At 44.6% G+C, this 17115-nt stretch overlaps 2 protein-coding genes across 2 annotated transcripts in view; one reads left to right on the forward strand and one right to left on the reverse strand.

The window, feature by feature from the left end:
* Positions 1-17115, forward strand: part of GGA1 (golgi associated, gamma adaptin ear containing, ARF binding protein 1) — a 468858-nt gene that overhangs the window by 87159 nt on the left and 364584 nt on the right. The gene's annotated exons all lie outside the window — the stretch shown is intronic.
* Positions 634-17115, reverse strand: part of NECTIN4 (nectin cell adhesion molecule 4) — a 106337-nt gene continuing 89855 nt past the window's right edge. The window contains exons 6-9 of the mRNA XM_068252847.1: positions 15703-15850; positions 11918-11996; positions 7110-7184; positions 634-2213 (exon numbers count right to left, since the gene is read on the reverse strand). Of these exons, the coding sequence (XP_068108948.1) occupies positions 1914-2213; positions 7110-7184; positions 11918-11996; positions 15703-15850 (602 nt within the window). The 3' untranslated portion in view covers positions 634-1913. The remainder of the gene's footprint in view (positions 2214-7109; positions 7185-11917; positions 11997-15702; positions 15851-17115) is intronic.

The following is a 17115-nucleotide window of genomic DNA, read 5'->3' on the forward strand; positions in this document are numbered from 1 at the left end:
CCCATTTCCTCACACTTCCTTTTTTGTGTATAAGGAGCAGAAACAGGAATATGCTTTTCTCAAGCCACCCACAACCTATCACTATTAACATGCAGACATAGTGACTTTCAGCGATATATGGTATTAGGAACTGTATGAGGAGCGGGAGTGTGGCACAAACTGACCTCCAGTGAGTTACTAGGAACAGTGAAGGGTGGAGCTGCCCAGGGCATTGCCATTTCCAGTGATGCATGGTATAAAGCACAGTGGGGGTATTGTCTACACAGAACATGGTGGTCTCCAGACTTTTCACTGATAGGTGGTTTCAGGGACAGTGACTGTAACAATTTTAGGCCGTACACAGTGGCGTAGCAATAGGGGGTGCAGAGGTTGCGACCGCATCGGGTCCCTTGTGCCAGACGGGCCCCAAGGGGCCCACCCTCAACCGCAGTATTAACTCTTTATTTGGTCCTTTATGGTAATAATCACTTGTACAGATGCTTTGAATAGTAGTGATTATTAACAAACTGCTTCTGTCCTGCCTGGTGGCCTTTGTTCTGCCTGGGAACTTTTGTCCTGCCTAGTCGCATCTGTCCTGGTGGCTTCTGTCCTGCCTGGGGTGGCTTCTGTCCTGCCTGGGGACCTATGTCCTACCTGACTGCTTCTGTCCTGCCTGGTGGCCTCTGTCCTGCCTGGGAACTTTTGTCCTGCTTAGTCGCCTCTGTCCTGGTGGCTTCTGTCCTGTCTGCGGACCTTTGTCCTGCCTGGTGACTTCTGTCCTGCCCGGAGTCCTCTATCCTCCCTGGTGGGCTTCTGTCCTGCCTGGTGGCCTCTGTCCTGCCTGGTGGCCTCTGTCCTGCCTGGAGGCTTCTGTCCTGCCTGGAGACTTCTGTATGGACCACAGGAGTGTGAAGTGCAGTGTGGACTGCAATGCGAAGATCTCTGCAACATTTCAGCAACATGCGGCCTAGCCGCAATTCTGAAGCCAGGACCTTAGTTTTGTACTTTTGGAAATGTTATTCCGTTATCAAGCACAAGTAGTGATATCACACCAAACTCTAGTCGGAGTATATGGAGGATGTTCAGCGAGGGGGAACAGTGGGCAAGCAGACTTGTTACAATACAGTAATACATAACATTAATTATCCCAAAAAGTTTCTGGTTCAGCATTGACAGGATTTATGGCATGATGATTCTTATGGAACAAACCTTCTTTGGCTCATCCATAGTTTCAAGCAATAGGACTGCCCAGAACCTGGTGACCTCCAGCAACATTATGCTATCAGGTCAGGAATCTAGGGCAGCATATATATATACAATATTATAAATGTACAGCTATGTAGACTCCGCTGATATACAGTGCAGTATTAAGGACAGTAGACACCATGTAGGTGTAAGGTTATTAATGTACATATATGGCGACAAACATACATTCCCTGACTCAGAGCAAGATGTCCAGCAGCTGCCTATTATGTACAGTAAGTAATACCTCTATTTATAGACACATAACTATCACATAAACATCACAAAGCCCCTCCCCCTCCCCCCTTTTAACTGGATGTGTAGCTTTGACTTCACACCTATCTGTTATCGATAAAAAAAATCCCCAAAAATGTTCCCACTATGGCTGAATGTGGAGGAAAAAAAAAAAAAGGAATTCCGGCACAGTTATGTCCATTATAAAGGCAATTAATCTTCCCATTGCACCAGCAATGTCAACGGAATAATACTGACCGCATTGTTTGAGCACTTTGCAGTGTTCCCAGAGTTTGCAAGTCTTATGTAAAAGGACTCTCTGTCCGGAGTAAGGATCATTTCTGAGAACGTACGTACAAGTCACAGAACGGCCAGAATTTGGTCTGCAGTGCAATGTCTTCTTCCAGTGTAACGTCATAGCTTCCTGCCCATCTTTCGGGGCAGTCTAGGTGGTGCAGTTATACCAGGTGCCCTCTTCCGTTAATGTAGATGCCGTTAGTGGTGGGCTTGGCTCGCATTGTCCCATTCTCCTGATAGAAGTGTGTCATGCCCTGTTTGATGAAGGGCTGGTTCTCGATGATACCGGTACTGTCCCGCTCACACTGGTCTAACTCCTTCTCATCTATCGCATCCTCCTGCTCCCCCTCGCTTTCCTCCTTCACGTCTTCATCCGGCACTGTGGACAGCAGCTCCGTCTGGGTCTCTGTCTCCCTCACGGTGGTCAGGGTGGAGTAACTGCGCCGATCCATCTCTTCTCCCTGGCGGAGGAAAATAGAAACAGGAAGAGCTATAAAAAACCGGTTACAGGAAATGATGTCAGTTCTGCTGGGCACATATTCAATTCAGTTTTTAGGAGATATTTTTTCACCTTCTGTTTAAAATAACTTTTCAGCACTCTGCAAATGAAAAAGTACCAAAAAGTAGGTAGTACTATAAAAATAAGTTTGAGTATTTTCTTATTTGTAAGTGGTTTAAAGGCATTTTATTGACAAGGGCCATATGCAATTAACTTTTTCTCCTAAGTTTTCTCCTTGGAGATAATTTTTCGTCTTCCATTTAGAATAACTTTTCAGCACTTTGCAATTGAAAAAGTACCAAAAATTAGGTGAAAAAGTATATTTACTTGCAGAGTCGGGACAAGGTCCTCCAGCACCCAAGGCTGAGACACCAAAGTGCGCCCTCCATCCCTCCCATCCCAGCCGTCACACACTGATTGCTATTAGAATAAGAGGTGCCCCAGGGCCCCCAACCTCCCCAACACCTTAATCTCTAGTTATCTGGCTTGCAGTCACTGCTATGTATCCCCTTTTCTTATTTCTTTCTGCTTCATACACAATTAGGAATGACAGCTGAATGAATTGTGCGCCCCCTCCTACACTGCACCCTGAGGCTGGAGCCTCTCTCGCCTCTGCCTCTGACATGTTTGAAAATATTACTTATGAGAAAACTCAGGAGAAAAAATTGATTGTATATGGCCCCAGGCCCCATCCTTATTCAATTAAATATTTCTCTTGAGTTTTCTCCAAGGAGATAACTTTTCATCTTCTGTTAAAAATAATTCTAAAGAGATTCTTAAGCCTATTAAAAAAAAAACTGTTTTACTCACCTGGGACTTCTACCAGCCCCCTGCAGCTGTCCCGTGCCCTCGTAGTCACTCTCTGATCCTCCTGTCCCCCCATCGCCCGCTAATTTCGATTTCAGCCGACAGGGTCACTGCGCCTGCACAGGCCTGGCCACGCATCTCCTTCCTCGTGTTCCCGTCTGCAATAGCACTATTGTGGACGGGAACTCAAAGAAGACTACACGACGCCAGGCCTGTCAGCGATTTGAAAGTAGCTGGCGGCGGAGGGCAGGAGGATCCGAAAGTGACTGCGAGGGCTGGTAGAAGCACCAGGGGAATAAAAAATATTTTTTTAAAAAATAGGCTTAAGTGTGCCTTTAAGCACTTTGCAATTAAAAAAGTACCAACAATAGGTGGAAAAGTGCTTTCAAAATTATTCGGAGCATTTTCCTTCTTGCAAGGTGACTTAAAGGACTTCCGAGGCCAAAATTAATAAAATCACACTATACCTTTTTTTTGCAGAATCCACGGAGGACGTCCTGCCTGTCCTCCGCTCTGTTCCGCCATCAATGCACGTCTTATTGTTCCCCTACGGCTCGGCCCGACCCCACCGAACGGGTCGCATGGATGCCACCTCTAATATGGCCGCCGCCTTGCTCCGCGGCTGCGCAGTACGCTTTGTCGCTAGCGCGACTGCGCAGCCTATTGCCCGCCTCCCGCCGCGTACTAGGTCCCGGCATGCTCCCCAAGCGTACGTCGGACGGGCGCACACAGGCTGCGCAGTCGCGCTAGCGACAAAGCGTACTGCGCAGCCGCGGAGCAAGGCGGCGGCCATATTAGAGGTGGCATCCATGCGACCCGTTCGGTGGGGTCGGGCCGAGCCGTAGGGGAACAATAAGACGTGCATTGATGGCGGAACAGAGCGGAGGACAGGCAGGACGTCCTCCGTGGATTCTGCAAAAAAAAAAAGGTATAGTGTGATTTTATTAATTTTGGCCTCGGAAGTCCTTTAAAGTTCATTTTATCGATAAGCCGTAAAAATATCACCTAGGAGAAAAGTTAGGAGAAAAAGTGAACTGCATATGGGCGCTTGTCATAAAATGCCTTTTAAACCACCAACAAACAAGAAATCACTCAAAACTATTTTGATCATACTTTTTCACCAACTTTTAGGTACTTTTTCAGTTTTAAAATGCTTCAAAAGTTATTTTTAAAGAGAAATGAAAATTATCTCATAGAAGATAACATAGGGAAACAAAGTTAATGGCATATAGGCTCCAAATACTTTGTTTTTCGTTGTCACTTGATAAGATGATCAATGAAGCAGAGTTTTCAAAAGTTAAAAAGATTTTATGAGCAAAATGCATATGGATGTATTCACTGAAAAATGGTACAATTTATTTGCTCAGATAGCGTGCTTAAATCTTGCCAAGCATTGCGCAAACATCGTAACACACCTTACGTAGTTTGCATAACTCGCTTTACATATACAAAGCATACGTTGCTTGTGTAAGTAGCGCTTTTTGAAAATAGTGCAATATGCTTTGTTGTTTGTATAACACAATTTGGGTTATGCAGTTTGTGTAACGGTCTGAAAAATGTACATGTGCTGTGCGGAGGGGGATCCCTGTATTACATAGTTACATAGTTAGGTTAGTTGAAAAAAAGGACATCCATCCAGAAAAAAAAAATGAAAATCACCATTCTGAACCTGCACGTATCCCAGTTGATCCAGGGGAAGGCAAAAAAACCTTACAAGGCCTTGGCCAATTAGCATTAAAAGGGAAAAATTACTTGCCAACTGCAGACGGCAGTCAGATAAATCCCTGGATCAACTCTTCTGGGAATTACCTAATAATTATATCTGTGGATGTCCTTCAATGCAAGGAAAGCATCCAAGCCCTTTTTAAGCACAGATGTAGAGTTTGCCATAACTACTTCCTGTGGTAAGATATCCCCGATTTTAACCACTCTCACTGTGAAGGACCCCGTTCTAAATAGATGGCAAAAACTTTTTTCCTTCATACGCAGATCATGTCCTCTTGTCCGTTGTACAACCCTAGCAACAAAAAGCTCATCTGCCAAGCTTTTGTATTGCCCTCTGATGTATTTATAGATGTTAATCAGGTCACCTCTCAGTCGCCTTTTTTCCAAGCGAAATAAGCCCAGTTTGTCCAACCTTTTGTGGTAAGTGAGATCTTCCATCCCTCTGATTTATTTAGTTACAATACAATAATACAATAGTTGCCCGTTTTTGTACACGTTCCAGAAGGTCAACGTCCTTTCTGTAGTGTGGTGCCCAAAACTGTATCCCATACTCAAGATGTGGCCTCACAAGTGATTTATACTGAGTATAAATACAGAGTATAGTATACTAACATCTCGAGATGTTATTTTCCTTTTTATGCATCCCAGAAAGGGAAGAATAAGCCATTGGGACCCCCTGTGGCCCTGGACCCCATTGCAGTTGGGCAGTTTATAGTTATGCTTCTTAGGCCTCATTTACACCTAAAAACTAAAACGCAAGCGTTTTGCGTTTTTGTGTGCTCCCCCCCCCCCCCCCTCTCGGCGCTCCACTGCGCTCTGAGTTTCTGGCAAAAGTGCTTTTCTAAGCGTTTTTCCAGAGCAGTCTTGTAATTTACTCCCTGACGCAAGTCAGGAAGTGAACTCTTTGACCCGGAAAAGGATAAATACAATGTATTTATGCTTAAAAAATGCGAACGCAATCGCTGCACAATTTTGTGAGTGTTTGTGTTTTTCCTATACCTTCCATTGAGGAAGAATTGTCCCAAAAATGATACAGGCACCGCTTTGCTGCACGCACAGCACACGAACCGCGCTGATATGAACCTTCTCATAGAGATTCATTGCACAAGCGTTTTGTGGGCGATTTAAAAAACCTCCTGCACTTGAAAAAAGTCTGAAAACGCCGCTAGTGTGAGCGAGCCCTTAATTTTATTCACACACATTTTGTTGACTATATCTCTCATGATACAGTTTGATTACTTCTAATCCACCATTAATAATATCCAAACTATCAGTGCCTATATTCTTTTTGTGTGAATTTTCACGAAAATAATGAAATATTCGACTTTCGAAACCATTGAAAATCATTCTATAATGCTTTCGCTGTTTTCTGCAGTTGTGGCATGTTTTTCCGTGCTTTTGTCATTTTTCATTTAAAAAAGCGCAATCCTCCATCACAGTTGCGGACGTTGCATACATATCCCAGTTGATATATTTGTGAACGAAAAGTCACGGTTTCCGCAAAATTTGCAGTTGCCATAGTATTCTTTTTTTTCGTTTACCATATCGAAAACGAAAATAGCATATTTTGTTTCGAAAATGACTTTGGTGCAAATTCAACAACAACACTACTCACTATCACAACATACTTCTTTACCCTGCAAATTACCCAAATAAATGTTTAAAGTAACATTTTGCAGTGAATAAAGTGAGACTGAGCGATCAACATGGATGTGCTTTGTATCCAGGGAGACGGTCAGGGGAGGGGCTCCTATAAGATACATGGCTGGATTTAGGTTTAGGCCCCCTAGGCTATGGCCTAGGGCACCACAGGAGCAAGGGCACCAAAGCAGCAGACTAAACTGGTGCAGCATTTGCAAGCTTGCAAATGCTGCAATGCAGGGAGATCAGGTGAGCGCCTAATCTCCCTGCTGCCAGCCACCTGTGGAGCAGCCACTTTGCTCTCTGTGCACGTTGTTGTGGCGGGCGGCTATGGACTTGGGCAGCATTGGAGATGGAGGGGAAGAGGAAGCTTCTGCACTGGAGACGAGCAGAGAAGTGAGTGACACTGCTGGCTGCTGCAGTGTGGCGGCAGCTGTACTGAAAGGGGGGGATCGGGAAAGGGAGGGATTAAGGGAGTCATCTAGCTATCTATACTGGAGGGGGAGGAGAAGGGGTAATCAGGATACCTATATTAAAGGGAAAGTGGGGAGGTGTCCTCTGGCTACCTATACTGGAGGGGAGGGGTAATCTCGCTACCTAGACTGAAGGGGGGGGGGGGGGCGGCTGGTGACATTGGCCTTGGGCTAAAGAGTACAAAGATATCAGAGGAGATGATGTTTCATACCATCATGGAGCTGATACTGGGGTCCCGCAGGCTGTCGGGGTGATGCCCCCCTCTCAACGGCAGACCTTCTTCCAGCTGAAAGAGAAGGAAAGTCTAGTTACTGGGGTTGCACTGAATATGCCTGAGCATCACATCATTTCAGCCAATAAGAAACAGAGTTCATCAGTTATCTCTCCTTGGAATGTTATCAACCTTCTACTATTCTTGCCTAAATTGCCCTCCTCCTGCCCCTCCCTGTGCTCTTACTCCAATGGTGTGTACACAGGAGCTGTTAGGGTCACCCGTCAGGACTGAGATAGGTCCTTTACCAGTGTTCCCCAACCCTGTCCACAAGGCCCACCAACAGTGCATCTTTTATGGAAATCCACACAGGTAGTTAATCAGCTCTGCTGAGACATTAATCACCTCACCTGTGCATGTTTGTGGTTTCCTGCAAAACATGTACTGTTGGTGGGCCCTGAGGACAGGGTTGGGGTACTCTGCTTTAGGCCTGGAACCCACTACAAAATGCTATCGCTAATTGCAATCGCTAGCGTTTTTAATTAGCTGTTTGTAAGCGATTTCATAAGCGATTGCTGGCGATTTTGGTAGCGTTGTTAAAAAGTGTCAGCTTTTTCCCAGTGATTGTGTAGCAATTAGCGTTTTTAATTCTGATTGGTCCTTTCAATTAATTTTTATTTTTTTACAGTGTGCAGTAATGTAAAAGAGCTAGCAAAATCGCTCTGTGTAGGATCTGACGAGCGATTACGCCAGCATTTATATACTTTACATTGCATAAACGCAGCTAATCACTAAACATTAATAGCTAACGCTACAAATGCTGCATGTCCTACGTTTTGCGATTTGGTAATCGCAATCGCTCCAATGGAATTTGGCCCATCCATTAAAGGATACCCCAACTGAAATGTGACATAATGAGATAGACATGTGTATGTACAGTGCCTAGCACACAGATAACTATGCTGTGTTCCTTTTTTTCTTACTCTGCCCGAAAGCGTTAAATATCAGGTATGTAAGTGGCTGACTCACTCCTGACTCAGACAGGAAGTGACTACAGTGTGACCCTCACTGATAAGAAATTCCCCTTTTTTACCTCTTTCTTGCTCTCAGAGGCCATTTTCTGCTAGGAAAGTGTTTTATAGTTGGAATTTCTTATCAGTGAGGGTCACACTGTAGTCATTTCCTGTCTGAGTCAGGACTGAGTCAGCCACTTACATACCTGATATTTAACGCTTTCAGGCAGAGAAAGAAAAAAAGGAACACAGCATAGTTATCTGTGTGCTAGGCACTGTACATACACATGTCTATCTCATTATGTCACATTTCAGTTGGGGTATCCTTTAACATTAGCTGGGCGCTTAGGGAAATCGCTAGCGTTTTGAATCGCTCCTTAAACGCTCACAAAATCACTCTAGTAGGTTTGAGCCACTGCAGGGAATGAGCACTGTATAATTAATATTATTATTATTATATTTATTTATTATTAACATTATTATTTTTTTATTATTATTTAACCACTTCCGGATTCTCGGTGCGTATATATATGCCCCTGAATCCTGAAGTGTATACCATACGAGCGGCCGTTCCATGTCAGTTCACGGAGGGTGTCTCCGTGAACACCCTGCGAGCCGATCGGCGGCTCGCAGGGTAAATGTAAACACACGGGGAAGATCTTCCCCGGTGTTTACATGTATACGGCGCTGCTGCGCAGCAGCGCCGTAGAGGAGATCGGCAATCCCCGGCCTCTGATTGGCCGGAGATCGCCGGCATCTGATAGGCTAAAGCCTATCCCATCAGGCGCCTATCCCAATCCGTCCTGCGCCGCTCACAGGGGGAGGGAGAGGGAGGGAAGGGGAAGGAGGCCAGGAAGCGCTGCGGAGGGGGGCTTTGAAGAGCCCCCCCCGCAAGCGCAAGCAGCCGGCGGCGATCAGACCCCCCCAGCAGGACATCCCCCTAGTGGGGAAAAAAGGGGGGAAGTCTGATCGCCCTGGCTGCTAGCTGATCTGTGCTGTGGGCTGGAGAGCCCACGCAGCACAGATCAGCACACAATTTCATGGTATGGAAGTGGTTAATATTTATATATCGCCGACATCTTCTGCAGCACTGTACAGAGTATATTGTCTTGTCACTTAACTGTCCCTCAGAGGAGCTCACATGCTAATGCCTACTAGAGTCAAATGCCTATATATGTGTTACGTAGTGTATGTATCGTAGTCTAGGGCCAATTTAAGGGGAAGCTGATTATCTTATCTGTATGTTTTTGGGATGTGGGAGGAAACTGGAGTGCCCGAAGGAAACCCACCTGGGTGGGATACGAACTGGGGACCCAGTGCTGCAAGGCTAGAGGGCTAACCACTATGCTACCGCGCTGCCCATGAGCACTGTACAGACACAAAGCTTGAGTATACCCAAGCAATGTGCCCTTTGTGTATGGAGGTGAGAGGAGGGACAATGGTGGGACAATGGAGTCAGGGACTAGTTTATGCTGGGAATACACAATGAGTTTTTTCGGCAGATAGATGGCTCGATAGATAACTTCCAACAGGTCCGATCTGGTTTTGATCGTTTTTCTGAACGATTTTTCATAGAAGTAAATGGAAATCGTTCCGAAAAAAGATCAGAAAATTGATCAGAGGATCGAACTGAAAAAAAACAATCGGCTAGTAAATCTGCCCGAAAAAAACTCATCATTTATTCCCAGCAATAGGTAAAATAAGGCCCTGGGCAAAAATGAATGTGGGGCCCTTTACATTTTCATACTGTACTTACAGTAAACTTGTGACCTCCACAGTCCCTGACTTGTGGGGCACCTAAGAAGCTTGGTGCCTTAGGCAGTTGCCCAGTGACCTTATGGAAGCACCGGCTCTAGATGGAGTTGCTTCCACCAGGAAGGGTAAGTAGGGGAACAATGCACTTAGCCACTGCTGCGGTTAAAGTGGACCCACATTAAAAATACAAGATTTCAGAAATAAAATCTATTTTCTAATTATAATAATAAATAGCAGCCTTTTTTCAGCTGCATGATGACAAATATAAAATATTTTACATTTATTGGAGAAACCCCTCCCTTCCTTTCAAATTGCCGGGATTTTTCCGGCAAACTGGTGGAGTAGATGGTGTCCGGCAATGGAGGAATTGCTAATGGCTGCCCCCAGTATAACCCTAGCTATGAAAAGAGAAGGGTGCACTGAAATGATCATAGGTTTGAAGGAGTGTTTATTTATCTTTGTATGTGTCAGAGTGGTGCAACTAAATATTTTTAATTAAAAAAATGTTTGGTTTGGGTCCGCTTTAAAACACCCACCATGCAAGATCTTTGAACAAGTTCAAGGAACACCAGTTCATATGCTAACTTCTAAGGCCAGACAGCCACAAACAGCCACCTGGACCAAATTCTGTCTAGCGTGTTTAAAAACACAAAGAACTTCACTGCTGAGGTTGTTCCCACAGATCAGCGCAGATTACTTGAACAATAACTTTATCACTACTGATAACACCTAAATTATCTATATATTGTTTTTTTTTCAAGTCAAATTAGGCTTTTTGTGGATTTTATATATATATTTATTTTTTTAGTAATTACTTCTTATTTTCTATATATTTTAAAGGGAAAATAAGGAAAAACATTGAAAAATACACTATACATCCATTATATCTAGAGAGGAAAGTGCAGTGACTTACAGTATTTTAATGCCATCTGGTAGAATTTATCATATATATATAAAAAAAAATATATATATATATATATGATAATGTTAAGAAACACTGATAAGTATTCCTTCACCTGCCCTAAGCACTGTTACATTTGTCTCATCTCTGCTCCAAATACCCCTTTTTTTCTGCCACATGTGCCCCTGTCTCTTGCATAAGTGCCCCCCCACTCCCACTACTCTTCCTGCTCCAATAGCTCTTCTCAGTACTTCTGATGCTCCAGTTGCCCCTCCCCCTACACCATGTGCTCTTAGTTAGCATTTAATTTCTGTTGTTTTCACCAGCCTGTGACCCTTGTAAGTCGCTCAGCATTCATTCTCCCAACCCTGTTATTGTCTTTATGTTGGTTCAGAGGGTGTTGGTTGAGGAAAATGAAATGTAACTGCTTATTATGGGTGGAGTTCGGTAAAATAATTGTGTAATAATCTGTCATCCGAATTCCTTCCATCATCTGCATTTTGTATACTGATTTATCCTAAAAACTCAGCACAAGCAGGGTAGCAGACAACCAGCTTTAGCAAGCAGAATCCTGCAGCCCACAGTGTTCACAAGGCAAAGTGACCATCATCAGGGATAAAAGCACTGATGAGTATGCAGGTAAGTACTCCACAAACCTTTATTATAACAACACAAAATAAATGTAGAAACAGTCACTTACATTGTGGGCCCTGCACAACAGAGACCCATTTAATCTACAAAAGCCTTAAAGCACTAAAAGTTCTAATCATGCAAATGGTAAAAACGTTGAGATGCCCACTCTCTAGTCAGTGCCGACCGGTTTCGGCTTTTGCGGTCCTCAGAAGTTGCTGAAACCGGTCGGAACTTACCTGCATACTCATCAGTGCTTTTATCCCTGGTGATGGTCACCTTGTCTTTGTGAGCACTGGGGAGCTGCAGGATTCTGCTTGCTAAAGCTGGTTGTATATCCCAGTCTGTCTGCTACCCTGCTTTTGCTGAGTTTTTAGGATATATTCGTCTGATCTACTGTCTGGAATAGAGCATCTTGACTGCAGCTTTTCTTTGGTGATAACTATTGGAGAAGCACTTGCACAACCATTTGTTTACTGATACACATCAATCTGGGACAGGGATCTCACCTGCATCCTGGTGTCTGTGCTGGCTGAGGTGGAAAGCCTCCGTCGTGACGTCTGTCGGGATAACGTGGAAAGCTCCTCACTGTAAAACACACAAGATTTACTAACGCTGGGATGTTTATGGCCGTGTGGGAATCACAGGGATATCTGCTTCCAGCAGCCTAACAATAAGGCAGCAGGGCAGCACCCATTACTTGCCATCACTACATGAGGAAACGTCAGAGTCACGCACTGTCCCTTACAGAGGGGCTCAGGCCACATTGCTTTTACACTTTATACCTGGTGAAGTGGGCTGGTCCTTTGAAACATATTGTTTTATAGTGGGCAATAAATGGTCTTTATTACATCACTGTTGAGCTTCATAGGATGTACTCAACCTACAAATTTTCCCTTTTTTTGTTTTAAAGAACCACTATTGTAAAAAAAATTGTAAAATGTAACATACATTCATATAAAATGTAAATTTTTCCCAGATTAAATTGCACTAGAAACTACTTTTTTCTTATGTTTTTGTCACTTAAAGAGACTCTGTAACAAAAATGTCATCCTTTTTTCTACTACCCTACAAGTTCCTAAACCTATTCTAATGTGCTCTGGCTTACTGCAGCACTTTCTACTATCACCGTCTCTGTAATAAATCAACTTATCTTTCCCCTGTCGGATTTGTCTCCCTGTGTTTTGAAGGCTGCCAACTCTTCAGTGTTGTTGATCTGTTATGCACGCCCCCTCTATGCACACTCCCGTGTGTGTTAATTAGGTTAGGCAGCCTCTCTGCTCTCTTAGTGAGAGAAGAGAGCTTTACAAGCTGGATAAATCGTCCTCTGTTAGGCTGTGAAAGGAGCTGGGCTGTCACATGCTGAGGAATTACAGACACCGCAGAGCTGTCTGCAGGAAGAAACAATCAGCCTGTCACTCTTCAGTGGAAGATAGCTGCAGGGGGAAAGAAACACACAAATGATCTCTTGAGATTCAAAAGGAAGGCTGTATACAGCCTGCTTGTGTATGGATGTATTTTCTATGTGTGGACATACTGTACATCAACCTACTTCCGGTTTTGGTGGCCATTTTGTTTGTTTATAAACAAACTTTTAAAAACAGTTTTTGACTACTTTTAATGCGGCGGGAGCGGCGAAATTGTGACAGAGGGGAATAGGAGATGTCCCCTAACGCACTGGTATGTTTACTTTTGTGCGATTTTAACAATACAGATTCTCTTTAAGGTAAACTCATCGATTTTCTTCTTCTTCTTTACTCTGGGAGAATTGTACATTTTATATGTATGCATTTTATATTTTACAATTTTTTCCTGATAGTTGTCCTTTAAATAATTCTTCTTATTATTGATATATAAAGTGCTAACATATTCCATGGTGCTGATAATAGCCTATCTCCACAGTTAAGGTGGCCATACGCTTATCGATTTTTCCCATCGATATCTGACACTCTGCTCACATCTGCTTGAAATCAATGTCACAGTTGGCCTGAACAATTGTCTGATTGATCTTGAGCTGAAAATGATTACCTGCTGAAATCTATTAAAAGTCTATGCCTAGTGAGTGGAAGTAATAGATCTCTCTCAGATCACATTTGATCTGACAGGGATCTATCTGATGGTTTAATCTAGTGGCCCTCTATAAGTCTATGGCCACCATTAGCACCAACATTCCTTGTTCCTCATAGAGATCTTATCATTATAGAATATTTCAAAGTGCCTGTAGACTGATGGGCAAAAAATACATTGCCACATGTATACAAAACTAATTCACTCTCTGCACCCTCAATGCACACCAGCCACTCAAACACCATCAATTCAGGATATAGCCAAAGGTCCCTACAGATCATCAAATATCAGAGGTGTTAGATTACATCCATACACGCGCGCGCGCGCTGGGATTTGTAGTCCCTGTAGACTGTCATGGCGCGCACGGCGCTGTGCGCGTGCGCAGTGCGCGCGTTGGGTTGCGCGCATGCGCACGCGGCGCCGCGCGCACGTGCACTCCTCGCTGCGCGCTGCGCGCATGCGCGGGCGCTCATTTTGGCGCCCATTGCCCTATTTAAACGGTTCTGCCCATAACTCAGTGCTGTTTGTTCATACAGCGTGTGCCCAGTGAACCTGTTATTATATTGATTGTTTTCCCGGTATTGACCCCTGGCTTGTGACCTCGACTACCCCTGTCTGCTGCCCGTCTTGATCCCTGGCTTGTCTCTCCGCTATTGACCGTCTGCTGCCTGCCTCGACCTCTGGCCTGTCCCTGACCATTCTGATCTCCGCCTGCCCTGATCTTGGCTTGCCTTCGACTTCGAGTACACCTGTACCTTGGCTCTCCACACTGAGACGTCACCTGTTCTCCAACCCACTGTGGGATTATCCTGAGCGCAACCTGGTGGGCACTAGGCAGCGAAGTTCCACTTCCCCCTCCTGGGGTAGTGGTCCTGCTTCCCCCTCAAGGGGTCGTGGGTGAAGACCCGTGGTCACTTAGACTCTGCGCTTGGGTGGTCCGTATCATAGTGGGGCGGTCAACAGCCCTTTCCGCAACCCTAACAGTTACGTACTGTACATAGGCTCCTCTAGATTCATGTGTGTCCTACTACTGGCCCTGGAACATCCATAATGCCACGTATGCCCTGCATCAACCTGTCTAAAGACTAGGAGCACATATCATGATAGTCCTCTCATGGGGCAAGATAGTCATCAAAACTAATCTCACAAGGATGCAAACATACTCCACTCAATTGGCCGCACACCCTATTTTCCTAGTCATATATGTGTCCTCATCTGGGAGATGATCTTGGACTTTGTGTATTCTTGAAGACCGTAGTTGATCTTACTCTTGGCCAGCAAACGGGGAGCAGAGGCGCCAGCAGGATAAAAGTGGATAAAACCTTAAAATTTGCTTGGAGGAAGCGGTGGACTTACCTCCATAAAGCAGACACGACTTTACTCTTGCCCAGCTTTTTTGCCACCTGGCATTTTGGTGTAAGATCAGCACATCTGACCCTTGATCAACATTAGATCCAGCATTCAGATCAGGTCATTTGGGCGTGGGGATCGGCAGGTATCTGATAGATGCCTGTGTTAATTATCGGTAATCGTGTGAGTTGGGTTCCCGATGGGGTTAGTAGCCATAGCCAATCGACTACTACATAGGAATTGAGGGTTGAGGACGATTGGCGACAACTAGTGGACATTTGGGTCCTGGGATTAGGAGATTCAATTTAGGCACTTACAAGGGGAGGTAGGGTTAGGCATTTGGTGGTGGTGGTGGTGAGTCATTTTAGACTCTAGGTAAGGTGGTTCTTTTTAAGCTCTGGGGAGGGGGGGCTCCCGGGGGGGGGGGGGGGGGGCAGGGCATTAGGTGGGCATTAGGTCAGGGCCTTCGTTTTAGGCACTAGAAGGGGAGGGTTCAAGTGACAATGAGTCCTGTGTAGTGGAAAAAAAAATTACCGATAATTTACAGTAGTAGCACCACCCGACACCCAACTAGTGCGACGGTTCCGCAAAACGTACTCCCAGCATTTACTTGTTCACATTACCCGAAGTATAGACCTCTCAGGTTCAGAGCTTTTGCATTCCAGTGCCCTGTTCCCACAAACCTTGCCCCAAAATGACAACAAAGACAGTGTCATCACTAACTGCAGAACTACCTCCTCCCAAATTATTTCATGAGAAAAACAGTAGACTATTTAGCAACGTAATGTTTCTATGCATAGATTTTGGGCACCTAGCCTCCCTTGTACACACTTCCATCTTACATTGCTCAGAGATCAGACTTTTTACTGGTACTTACATCTTCTCAGAGAGTCTTTTTGTCTTCCTTTTGTGATGACGATTCACTAGAACTACAGTTATCACCAGAATGACCAACAAGACGACAGTCACCACAGCCACTGACACTAGCGATACTGACATCAGGTCTACATTCCGGGGCTCGTGCTCTGTGGAGTAAAACAAAGAACATGTTACTTTTGTCAACCTTATGTCAGCTTTTCCATATGGCCTGTTATATTGTCTGAAAAATCTCTGGACCAAGGAAGACTCAGGACCTTTGTCAGGACTTTGAATTGGACAGAGGAGACCTTCATGTGCTTTGATACAGGAGCACAGCCTTCTCTGTTACTCACGCTATTTCCTTCAGTGAATCAACCCCAGTGAGAGCTATCCAAACTCCCACCTTGCATGCTCTCCTGCAAGGGAAGCCTCTTAGCTGTTATCTGCCAAAAAGCTGCTTGTTGTCAATTTTGGGGGGTGAGGACATGGGGGAGGGGGGCAGAGAGCTGTGCAGAGTGGATGCACAGAGACATTAGGCATTTTACGGAACAGAGAACATGCCGCCTCGGGTACACTTTAACTAAGTAACGCGAGTTGCGCTAAATACGCAATGCATGTTATGTGAGTACCAGTAAAGTTACAGGGTGCTATGTGTAAATGTCATTTTACTGGCCTGTTGTGTATATGCCCATGTCTGAGCTTGCGTTCTGCTTGCGCTGACACGATAATGTCTACTACACACAATGCAATTTTTCCATAAGATCGATGGGAAATATCCAGTCGTTCGATAATTTCCAACATATACGATTTAGAGATCTGCACTGCACAAAATCAATCCCGTTCTCAATCGGAAGCAGAAGGGACATGTTGGAAATTATCGACTGGAACTTTACTGTCAATTTGATGGGAAAATTGCATTGTGGGTACCCAGCCTTTAGGTGCAGCTTCCTGATTCTGACTAATTGTACCTAATACAGACTATATATCTTGCTATGGACTGTAAGTGCGACACCACAGCCGTATAATGTACAGAGACGCATGAGCCGCAGGAAATACAGGATCTCAGTTTCTGTTAGACTTGTATCTGGCCACTTAGCTTTGCTCAGCTTGTGGTAAATATCCAGCACCAGGCAGCTGGTAAGGGGAGAACAGGAAACATTGACGCTTTAATGTCACGCGACTCTAATTCCACCTTTTCATGTCAATTTCACTTTGATGTCCCCGTCCCACCCTGACCACACCTCATGTGATGAGCCCAGAAATACAGCCCTGCCACCCCTACTTTTTGGTACTTTTTCAATTGCAGAGTGCTGAAAAGTGAATTGAAATATAATGAAAAATGATCTCCTAGGAGAAAACATATGCCCCTCTGGCCCATATGCAATTCAATTTTTCACCAGAGTTATCTCCTAGGAGATCATTTTCATTTCCT

Source organism: Hyperolius riggenbachi, chromosome 9 (assembly GCF_040937935.1).
Source record: "Hyperolius riggenbachi isolate aHypRig1 chromosome 9, aHypRig1.pri, whole genome shotgun sequence".
Taxonomy (NCBI): Eukaryota; Metazoa; Chordata; class Amphibia; order Anura; family Hyperoliidae; genus Hyperolius; species Hyperolius riggenbachi.